At 34.7% G+C, this 11,950-nt stretch overlaps 1 protein-coding gene across 1 annotated transcript in view; it reads left to right on the forward strand.

Moving 5' to 3' along the window:
- Positions 1-6,691, forward strand: part of LOC123723439 (F-actin-monooxygenase Mical-like) — a 29,755-nt gene extending 23,064 nt beyond the window's left edge. Inside the window, exons 22-27 of the mRNA XM_045685977.1 lie at positions 1,517-3,739; positions 4,022-4,087; positions 4,799-4,955; positions 5,430-5,615; positions 5,959-6,043; positions 6,295-6,691. Of these exons, the coding sequence (XP_045541933.1) occupies positions 1,517-3,739; positions 4,022-4,087; positions 4,799-4,955; positions 5,430-5,615; positions 5,959-6,043; positions 6,295-6,331 (2,754 nt within the window). The 3' untranslated portion in view covers positions 6,332-6,691. The remainder of the gene's footprint in view (positions 1-1,516; positions 3,740-4,021; positions 4,088-4,798; positions 4,956-5,429; positions 5,616-5,958; positions 6,044-6,294) is intronic.
- The last annotated feature ends 5,259 nt before the right edge of the window (positions 6,692-11,950 follow it).

Genomic DNA, 11,950 nt, shown 5'->3' on the forward strand with positions numbered 1-11,950 from the left:
CAAACCTTTTCAGTTAATATTTCCAATGTCAATGGTAGTCATGAATGGAGAAGTTTCCAAGCCGTAAAAATAACTTTAAAAAAAAACTTACATAACTTTAGTATTCGGTGTTTATATTACTTTTTATTTTTACCAACATGTTTTTACTTTTTGATCAGTATTTCATCAGTATATTCTATTAAAGCGGACATTCTTACACCGCGCCGTCCGCTTCCCTGTCACTCGTTGCGTCGACAACGAAATAGATATTAAAATATGTTTTTTATATGTGTTACAATACTTTTGAATGAAATGGAAAACATACTATGGACGTTGAATTTAAATCTATATATATAAAAGAAAGTCGTGTTAGTTACACTATTTATAACTCAAGAACGGCTGAATCGATTTGAATGAAAATTGGTGGGCAGGTAGCTTAGAACCAGGAAACGGACATAGGATAATTTTTACCCCGTTTTCTATTTTTTATTCCGCGCGGACGGAGTCGCGGGTAAAAGCTAGTATGTAATAAAAAGATGGTTCCCCCCCCCGTAATGAAAATAATACACGCAGGCGTAAATTCAAAGTCCTAATACAACTTAAACAATTCTTCCTCATTTTTGTTTACGTTACCGTTTTTTTTTAATCTATCCAAAGGAAACTTTTTCATTTTGTACTAAATGTTTTATATGTTATCTACTCTATGACGTATTTCGGCCTTTTCTTCATTACAATTATTTTTTTTACATCATAAATGCCAATGTGTATAATCAAGGGTGACGGAGGGAGGTGTTAATAAGAGTGTTTTCCGCAAACTAATGCCCCTTTGAGTAAGCTTGGTGTTACAATGTTTATCTTCAAGGGTTATTATTTAACAAAACTAATTGTTACCTCGATGTTAATATTCATTTTTTAAAAGCATGCCATAGTCATGTTCGTCATCAAATTTCGTATTACGTAAGCTTTATTTGAATAGTAAATTAAGAAGGAAACTTTATACGCAAGATAAAGTAGATTAATTGAAGTAAGAAACAAATTTTTGATTTTTTTTTTTATGTTAAACTAGTGGTCAGCTATTGATCCAAATTTTACCATAAGATGTTTTTTAATTTATTTTAATGCACTTATCCATGACTTAGGAGTTGCTTGCAAGCGCGCACAGACGTCATATTACGCTGCGTATATTTATCTGCGTCAAATTGTAATCAAAGTATATAATAGTGTTTTAAAACCAATGTATTCCTTGTGGTATCGTTGTCGGAGTAAAATGTACAAACATTATCGACATAATCCGTTTTTAAGTGTCTGACTTTAGTGCAGAATGAAGTTCAACAGAAATCAAACATTTATCGACTTTATACTATATATTCAATTGTAACCTAACTAAGACTAAGCCTTAGTCAACTACGCTAGACTAATGCGGATTGGTTAACTTCACACACATTTTAAATTTCTTTGCAGATAATCTACAGTTAGCTTCATGATGTTTTACTTTACTGTTAATTATAATAAATGTGTTTAAATATTACTGTAACAGGTGGAGTCTGAAGATGAAAGTGAATCAAGCGATGATGAGGTATCCTCGGCAACGGAAGTGTCAACAGATAGTGAGTTTGCGCGCGAAGAATGCGCTCCGGCGCCCTCGCCTCCTGCTATTCTAGTTACAGAAGCGCCACCGCCGGCTCCCCCACCTCCACAAGAATACCCCCTCAGCAGAACTCGATCAGCTGGCGGATTGGCAACTAAACGAGCCTTAGAGTTAAAAAGGAGGTATTTGTTGGGAGAGCCATCACCGCCGGCGGTTAGAAAGTCAGACTCTACTTCTCAGTTAGATACTAAACTCGAAGCGTTTCGATCAAACATAACAGAATTTCAAAAAATGTTACACCCCGCCCCCGTACCGACATCTCAAGTCCAACCTCACAAACCTGTTGTTACTTTTCGTTTGACTGAGGACACGCAAAACAAAATCCAACCTATGCCAGATATAATCAAAAATTTGCATACCGATGCCCCTGTTGACTTGCTTACAAAAGGTGATTTGCCTCTATGTAAAAATGATTGGAGGGAACCAATAAATGAAGAAAAAAGGGAACCTGATTTGGAATCAGATTCTTTATCCGATGACGATGCCTCGAACACAGAGACGGCTCCAAACCAACCGGTCCCTCGTGTAGAAGTGCACGACGAAGGCGGAGAATTAATACAACTCGATAGCTTAATGAATATTAATACTGGAATTGATGATATTAGTGAGAAAATATCTACTATAGCTGTACCGGTTGAACCTGCAATAATTTCTGCTGAGTCAGAATCGTCAGAATCTTGTCGCGACGTTACCACCCTTGCTTTGACTGAAACAGAACTGTCAGATTGGGCGGCTGAAAGTGCAGTGTTAGACGATTGTGGTATAGATGAAAAAGAAAATAAAAGAAAGCAGAACCCAAGGACATTAAGTGGCCCAAAATTAGTACACGATGCTAAAAATATTGCAGCTATTAGTTCACATGTTTGCGGTAGAAGTAGTCCTTTAGATAAAATTGTATATTCTAACGCTCTCGACCACTTCGAGTTTGCTGACGAAGGCGATCAAGATCCTTCGATTGGTTCCCCGGTTACACCACGGAATGAAGGCTATATGGAATTAGTTGATGATAAAGTAGAGGTAGAATCATACTACCCAAATAACGATCGATCAATGAACTTTTTCGAACAAACTTTTTCAGAAAGGCTATTAAAACCTACGGGAATTGACATTTGTAGAGAAAACTTGACAAAAGATTTTTCTGATGTCATTGAATTTATTGATAAAGATGACTCACAAGAAGACAGCGCGCCAAAAGAGCAAAACTCTCCCAACATTCCTGAACCAGCACAAATTGAAATCAGCGAGAAATCTAATGTTGAAAATACCTCACACAGCTTACAACAGAATACGGAGAAAACTAAAACATCAGAAGTTAGCACACCTACTAGCAATAAAGAATTGAATACAGTACTTAGTGACGTGGCATCCATTAGTTTATCGGAAGTATCGTCTGGATTAGATAAAATTCATTCAGAGACAGAAAAATATAAAGCTAACAGTCCGGTCTCTAAGGACTCAGTAGAAGATATATCACCACCATTAGCGCAAGACTTTAGTCTTTCCCGAGATTCTATATATAATGGTACCATGAACGCGCCTGTTTCATTTAGCTCTTCTAATAATATACGACTGTATTCACCAGCAATATGCCGATCCGTTACAATACCATTTAGTAGTTCTATTTCAAGAAGTGGTAACTCCGACTCACCATGCCGTAGTATCGATCTGTCGATATCTGCCACCATTAGTTCGGGTTCGCTATCGCCTGCCAGTCCATCGCATATGCGGGATACAACTGTTAAAGTACAGGAAATAAAAAGAGAAAGGGACGAACTTAACGATATAGTAAGGGGTTTAGTGTTGGGAAGAGTAAGGAGTGGTCCCCGGGAAGGGAAGAAGTCGTCGCGCAGAACTAGAGTCTCACCCGCTTCGAACATACCGCCGCCGATTCCTCCGCCGCCCGTGCTGCCCGAGCAACCCTCACCGCCACCGCCTCCTCCCCCACCGCCACCGACCTATACCTCACCTCCGCTGAGGCCGGTGCCGCCTCAAATGTCTTTATCTGTCTCATCATCGCTGTCCGACCCAGAATTGGCAACAGAAAGACGGAGAAAAGGTATAATGAAGAGCATTTCCAATTATTTGAATAGACGACTTGGACCTCGCCACAAGGTAATTATCCTTTTTTTCACTTTCTTTTACAATCGAAATAATACATTTTCTTTATACATCAATAATACTAAAACAATTGTGAATATTGTACATACAAATAAGAAGTTCATAAAATTTAAATTGGAGAAGGCTTGTATTATTTATAGTTTTAGTTCGGGTGTCCACTATTCGGCGGACGAAATTTTTTCACGGAAAGGGATAATAACGTTTTTGGCACAATTAATTTCAAAATTGACGTTTTTAAGGACACCTTGAGTAGACTAACCCTAGTTGAATTTTCAGTGGGTCTCGGAGCCGGACCTGATGTCGCACGTAAGCAAAGCATATCAAATACAGTATCGTGAACTCGTGAGTCGCATGCTGTACCCATCTCTATCGCACCATTCATCTGCTCATTGTACGTTGTCTAGTCTCGCTCGGCCACGGTTGTTCTCTGCTTTTGCAATTAGTCCCCTTATCAACTAGACGTTGGATCTCCTTGAAAAATGGATGATAAAAGCCATAAGTATTGATAAATTATGTCAATATTTCTCATTAAAAACTCAGTCGATGCAACGTCAATGTTGTTCAATTCATTTTTCATTTTTCCTTTTTAAATCTATGAGAATTTTCGTATAAACTGTTATCTACGTAATGGTTCTTATGCTGGCGCTACTATAGTGTGCATGTTTGTATGGCTTTGATGTAAAATATAAATCTATGCTTATAGAAAAGTTGGCAGATACTTTTGTATTTAGTGCAATTTTATTTGTTGCCACAAATATTGCTAAAATTCTATTTTAGATGTTTTATTGTCATAATTAAAAAAACGAATGGAATGTAAGTAATAACATTATTTGGAAATTACAATTTACGACTTGATCCGTAACAATCAAAACTATTTAAAGCACTAGTATATATATAGTAAGAAGTCGAAACTTTTTTATTTAAAACTTTACAAACTTTGAGAATTATCTTTGGTTTTTCTCTGTCTTAACTATTGCATTCTATAGTTTCCTTTCCATGGGTTTTGACATATAGTCGATGATAGATATATCAATAGAATGTTGAATGTTGCAGGGCAATCAGAACGTCAGTCTGTCAATGAGCGGCGCGCACAAGTCGACGGGCACGCTGCAGGAGACGCCGCCTGCGCCTCCGCCCCCGCCAGTGCCCCCGCCCCCAGCTTGTTACTCGCCGCCCATACACACTCACTCGTCGTGTAGAAGGCTTCCAGGTTAATAAAACGCTTGATACATTATAAACACGCCTTAATCCGTCATTACAGACCTGTACTCTTAGGCAAATTAAAATTTTCTAATATTTTTTCATTATATAACTTTTCATTTCAGTAATTATTAAATTCAGTGTTCATCTGCAAATAAATGTAACATGTTAAAATTTAAGTGATACACTCAGAGAAAGATATTTGTTCATGCGTGTCGTCTCACATTTAGAGTAGAATTATTTCATTTTCCTTTTTGTTCAACAAAAAAATAATGCAATTTTTTTCTTGATACCAAGACATATTCGATCACTTAAGAACATAGTTGTGGCATACCATTTAATCATCTAAACCTTTAACTTGACTATTGCTTTAAAAGGAACACCGCTATTGCAAGTGATCAAAATAACCGTGTTCATGAGATTGCATGTTTTTTGCTCTGTAAGCTTTGTTAGGTGTGAGGTAACACGTGAGGTAACACAATAGGCATGACGGATATCGAGGAGCGCGATGCGATGCAGCTGTGGTTCGAGGCGCGGTGGGCGCGGCTGGTGGCGCAGCGGCGGGCGCGCGACCCCCCCGCTCCTCCACAACACACGTTACGTCATAAACCACCAGACCACAACGTTAGACTGGCGCACCTCGAACGACGACTGAGCAGACCATTGTCTGGTAAACTCACATCTTAACCAAATATTAACTACCGTGGGTTTCCATTGCAGATAAACATATTCTTGTCTCATTATTTCTGTACAAATTGATAGCAATATTTTTAAGTTTTTGCATGCATATCGGCAGTGGAAACCTTCAGTTATATTTAACTCATCATATTCATGTTTAACATTACTCCCGTTGCGTTTGGAAACGCGTGTCACCTTATATCTGTAATGAATGTAATAATATCTATTCCTATTGTTTAACATTCATTTAATCGACAGCCAATAAGCTGAACTAAATCAATCAAGTTAAGAGGTTGAAGGTAATTGTTTCCATTGAATTATAAAACTTTGTATAGCGGAGCAACAAGCAGCCGCGGTCGCTGAATTAGTCCAGGTTACGGCGCAGCGCGACGCTCACGAAGCGCTTATGGCTGCTGACAGGTTAGTTTTTTTTTCCACTAGAAAATACCGAGTAGCCGACCCAGTACAGTAGGATTCTTTTGGGAAAGGGAACTAAAATTGGAGCTCCTCCATTACTACTTAATGTTCCTGTTTTATTTTTTAATTGTTTGTTTCGTAACGATCACTAACATCAAAATAACTCGATTTTCTCAAATTATTATATCAGTATTGTTGCGGAAATTTAGTAGGATGGCTACTCATCGTATATCAGAAAAACAAACATTTTGCAGAAGGCGCCATACGGCCGGCGAGAACGCGGGAAAATAGGAAAACTCGATGCCATACTTGGTTTGCATCACAACCTCAGTGAATAAACCCTGGCCTGGAAGCTAATGTTTACCTTTTTTATAATTCTCTAAAGTTTATTATTAAAAAATAAATATTTAGATAGAATGGTGATCTCCTCGCTGAATATGTTCAAGATTCGCTTGAAACTGGAATAAGATGCTGTTGCCAAAATCTGTTGCAGAACTTTACAATCTTATAATGTTAATACGTTACAGAAAAAATGTTAAATGTATATAAATTGGTGCCCAAATGTGGCATTGTTACCCCGAAGGCAATTTTCTAAGTCTCGCTGTTAAGTGTAAGATTGTAGGAATATTATTTATGTACTATATTAAATTAATGAATCATGATTTGACAATATACTTATTAAATATACGAGGGCTGATTGATAAGTATCCGGAATGAAGAGGAGAAAAAAGAGATATTTGAATAAATTTAATTTATTTTTCTACATATGTTCCTCCTAGCTCAATACACTTAGACCAACGCTTCTCCAGGGCTATTATTCCATTTTTATAAAAAAAAACTGTCAAGTCCTTCAAAATAGCCATTAACGGCGTCAATCACTTCAGTGTTGGACGAAAATTTCTGTCCTCCTAGCCATTTTTTCAAATTTGGGAACAGATGGAAGTCGCAGGGGGCCAAATCTGGCGAATATGGCGGGTGGGGCAGTAATTCGAGGCGTAACTCTTTAATTTTTGCCATCGCAACTTTTGCAGTGTGGACCGGTGCATTATCGTGGTGGAACAATATTTTTTTCCTATTCAAGTGGGGTCTTTCTTGTTTCACTGCGTTACTCAACTTTTGCAACAAGTTTGCATAGTATGGGCCATTTATTGTTTTCCCCTTTTAAGGGTAATCCACATAGATGACACCTCTAGCATCCCAAAATACGGTTTCCATAACCTTGCCTGCCGAAAATGTCGTTTTCGCCTTCTTTGGTGCGGGTTCGCCGCTTTTAGTCCACTGTTTAGACTGCTCTTTGGTCTCCGGCGTGTAGTGGTGGATCCAGGACTCATCAACTGTTATAAATCGACGAAGAAATTCATTGGGATTCCGTCTAAAAAGTTCCAAACACTCCTTTGAAACATTCACTCTTTGTTTCTTTTGCTCGTCGTTCAAAAGCCGCGGCACCCATCTCGCACAAAGCTTTTTCATAGATAAATGCTCATATAATATGTTCAAAACGCGTTCAGATGAGATGTTCACAATTTGGGCTATCTCCCTGAGTTTTAATCGACGGTCTTCTAATACGATATTTTTTATTTTACTGACCATTTCTGGGGTAGTTACCTCATTTGGTCTTCCGCTACGGGGAGCGTCATTGCAGCTCGTTCGTCCTCGATTGAATTCTGCCACCCAAGAGTGGTACATGTATTGAGATCGTAAAAGACTGCAAATTACGTTTCTAGTAAAAAAAATGTTATTTCTTTTTTTTTAATTGTCGTTTCGGATTCTTTTCAACCAGCCCTAGTATGTCCCTATACTTTAGTTCAATGTCTTTGCGAACAATCTATACTAGTATTTCCAAAGGTAAACTTTGAGATATTTCTAATCATTGAGCTTTATTTAGTTTTATTAGTTAGAGGTATTACTACTTTTATTGAACTAACGTGAAAACACAATTTATAAAGTTTTGTTTGTAGCCGCCAAGCATCTTCTACGTTGTGTCTGTTTTATAATTTCGTAGATCAAATTGAAATGTCCAGTGGTATTATTTAAAATGTAAATTTATTAATATTTAAGAAATAACCTTTAATATTAGTCCATAAATAAGTCGTTACAACAATTCATTACAGACAAATATTTATATTTGGATGGATTTTGTTCATTTTTTGGGCGATAACAAATTATATATATTTTAGAGTTATTGACTTTACATTACAAATATAGGCCAAGTAACAATACATCACATTTCTATTTTCAACTTAGTTTTAAAATTAGCAAATTTGAATAAAAAAGTAGTCGATTTATTAGATTTATCTATTTATTGATTAAATTATTTCTCGGTTTTCGAGTTATGTTCATCACATATATAAATAAATAAAGTATGTATTAATATAGCTGATTTATTTCTACTTACCCTTAGTATTCGTAATTTGTCTTTTATATAACTTATTTTGCATACTTTTTTTTAATTAAGTACTAATGTCGTCTAAAGTGGAAATAAAAACAACTTAATAAGAAATATATTATAATTATTACATAACCTGCTTTATTGATTCTTCAACAATTCTTGTAATGTCCTGTTAAATAATGAATGTTATAAAATAAGCAACGTATAAAATCTCATAGTAATTCCTCCATTTACAGATGTATCCGTAGTACTGTTTACCCCAAACCAAATATTAAACCAAACATATCAGATGCCTTAAATACAAAAAATACATATGTATTTTAATTATTCTTTATGCGAACATTGTATTTTTTTTTCTAATGGTCTACGAGGTTAAAAACGGTTTATTTGATTAAGTATTTAAAAAAACGTAATTTCTTACACTTAAATTTTAACTTCGATGTTGATTCGAGAAAAAGTAAATTAGTATATTTAATATTCAGTTGCGAATTAATTTTAAAGGAAATTTAAACCCTCAACAATGTGTTGATCCCTTCTCTATATTAAATAACCGGTTGCTTGTACATGGAGGCTTTGATTTGTTAACAAAACATTTTCACAAAAGTGTTGTTTATTTACCAATATCATATGTGGTGTTGATGTGCTAGGTATGCCAAATGTTGTAACTAAAGCGTGTATTAAATGTCTATATATAAAATTATGTGTGCTCAATATTAAATGCTGCTTTATCAATAATTATACTTGTCTGTTTGCAGTCACGTTGCTCGCAAAATCGCATCCTGTTTTAGATAAATCTTGTCTTGGTTGTAAGAGAATTAGTAAGTAAATTGTAAACTATTTTTGTACGCAGATCGCCTACGATTTTCACTAGTTGTAAAAAAAAAAGAGAAAAAATGAAAAGAAAGTTGTTTAAAAATAATATGTTTTGAAAAAGTTACTTGTAAAATGAATTCTATTTTGAAAACTTACATTAGAGTATAAAGTTCAAACGCTTTAATGTACTGATTAATTGGATAATTAAAATACAGTGACTATGATTTAGTGTTAGACTTTTAGATTGTGAAGAGCAATATCAATGTTAGCACAATATGATATTTATGGTTCCGTAGAATTGTTAGTCTCAATGCAGCTTTAGCATGTATGAACCCCTGAACGTAGCTTATAAGGCGGGCACATACTATGTACGCGAACTTCCGTTGCTCCTAAAATGTTACCGATGTTCAATTCCTTCTAGTGTTGCTGCAGCGGTTGTAGTGGAGTATCATAACTTTTGCCTCGTTATGATGCCTGTCCACTGTGGGACACATCAAGATCACCGCTTTGAGACTCTAAGCATCGATAACTTGTATCTTTAATTAGCTAATATACAATTATGTGACGAAAGATGGCGTTTTCATACACTTGAGAATAGCGCAAACTCTTCTATATATTTAAGTAAAGTTACGCCCCTTTTTACTTTATCCACTGTGTATATTTTCAAGTTGAAGTACTTTTTTTAAATTAAAGAAGCATTCTCCTCGCATTATTTCTTTTTTATGTACCGCTGAAAATGTTCAAATATTTGTTAGATAGCATAAGTAATTGCAAACATCACATGTCATTTTCCAAACAATGTGCCTCATACCGACAATTAGATTTATAATAATATTAATACAACATATAACGCCGTTCTTTATATTGATATAATATATTTGTATGTGCTTTCATTGCTATTTCAATCAAATAAGTTTAAAATAAATTTATGTTACAAAAATATGTTATTAGTTTTTTTTTTCCATGGTTTCTTTTGAGCGCTAACTTTTGAGGTGACCTGAACATAGAACACAGACGCAATGACGACTGGATGTTATTAATAGCTAAAAATACGTAAAACTTAAAAAATATTTCTCATTTGTTTAAATTTCGTTTCTTAAGTAATACGAAATATAAAAGGCTTTATAATTTCAAACAACAAATTCCTTTGATGATCACAATTATTTATTATAAAATACAAGATATACAGATAATACTTATAATCCTGGTATATTTCTAACAAAACCAAGCTATGCACAAAGTACCTACATTAATTACAGAAAAAAAATTCAATTGTCGATGAAATGCGCAAGAACGAGGGGGAATAATTAAATTATGTAATATTATTTTTGTACATATGTGAGTGATCTTCTAAATATTTACATTTTTGATGATTAATTATATAATATTTATAATTTCTGCCTGTCCAATGGCACTTTTTTAAATTAAATTTCTTCCAATAAATAGCACATGTATTAAGTAAATATAATAAAAATTTATTTTGTACCATTTAAACAGTGTTATTAGCGGTTTAATTGATTTCGTTCCATAATCTATTCCCGTATTTGTCTAAGACCCACTTCATCTTTTTTATAATAATCAAATATAAAAGTAAAAAAAAAGTTATTGCAGTAATTTTAGTTACGTTTGAATGCGATCGTCACATTTGAAAAAATAAACGATGTCCCGATTTTTTTTGCAATTCAAAACACTCAGATATTACTTTCAAATGCATGAAATTATTTTTTTCAATTCTCACTCACTCAAATACTTTAAAACTATACTATCACTTTGATATTATATGTAAACATGGATGTTTGTTTCTTTACTGATCACCACTGCTCACCCACAGGATCAAAATCCCAAATAATAAACAAAAGAACTTGTCACCTTTATCTTGTATTTCATAGCTGGGAAGATTAAAACAAACAAATACCAATCAAGTTTACAACAAAATTATTCCTGTTTGTTTAAATTATGGTTGAGTCTATAAATAAAAGCTTAAATTACAATTGAACATATGCCGTTTTGAATAATTTGTAATTTCCAGAGCTGGGCATTAACTCGTTAATCCGTTAATCGTTAATTAACGAAGTTAACATTTTGCTTAACGGATTAACTATTAAGTTAACTTCAAAAAATGTTAACGCTTTTGTTAACTTCCGTTAAACTCAACTTCCGTTAATAAAAGTCCGTTAATCGTTAAATTAGAAACTTTGAGACGTGTTTTCATTTTGTTTAAATTAGTTCAGCTATGTTGGGCGACTGTCGGCGACTCGAATGGTGAACGAACGAGTTGATATTTGATATAATATGTGAAGTTCGCGTGCAAGTATATGTATGTATCAGAGCGTCCGGGAAAGACGTGACCAACAGGACAAAATCAAAAGAAGGTTCGAAGTAGTATATTTCATTACGAGTATATAAAAGCATGAGTATGTAATAGCCCACATTCCGAACGCTCTTCGTATCTGCAATACGCCACTTTTTGAGCAACTGTATTAAAACACTTTTTTACTCATGCTTTTTCTTTAGCTTTTCTAAACTTGTCTTTCCCAACTGTTACTAATGTAAATTCTTTAAATGTATAGTCAAATTACTATTTTAAACAAGTGTCGCCACATAAGTGTGAAATTAATATTATGTATAATTTTGGTATGGTTAAGTGTTAACGATTAACTTTAACTTGCGTTAAATTTTCGAGAATTTAACGCTTTAACGATTAACGA

The sequence above is a fragment of the Papilio machaon genome, chromosome Z, assembly GCF_912999745.1.
Source record: "Papilio machaon chromosome Z, ilPapMach1.1, whole genome shotgun sequence".
Classification (NCBI taxonomy): domain Eukaryota; kingdom Metazoa; phylum Arthropoda; class Insecta; order Lepidoptera; family Papilionidae; genus Papilio; species Papilio machaon.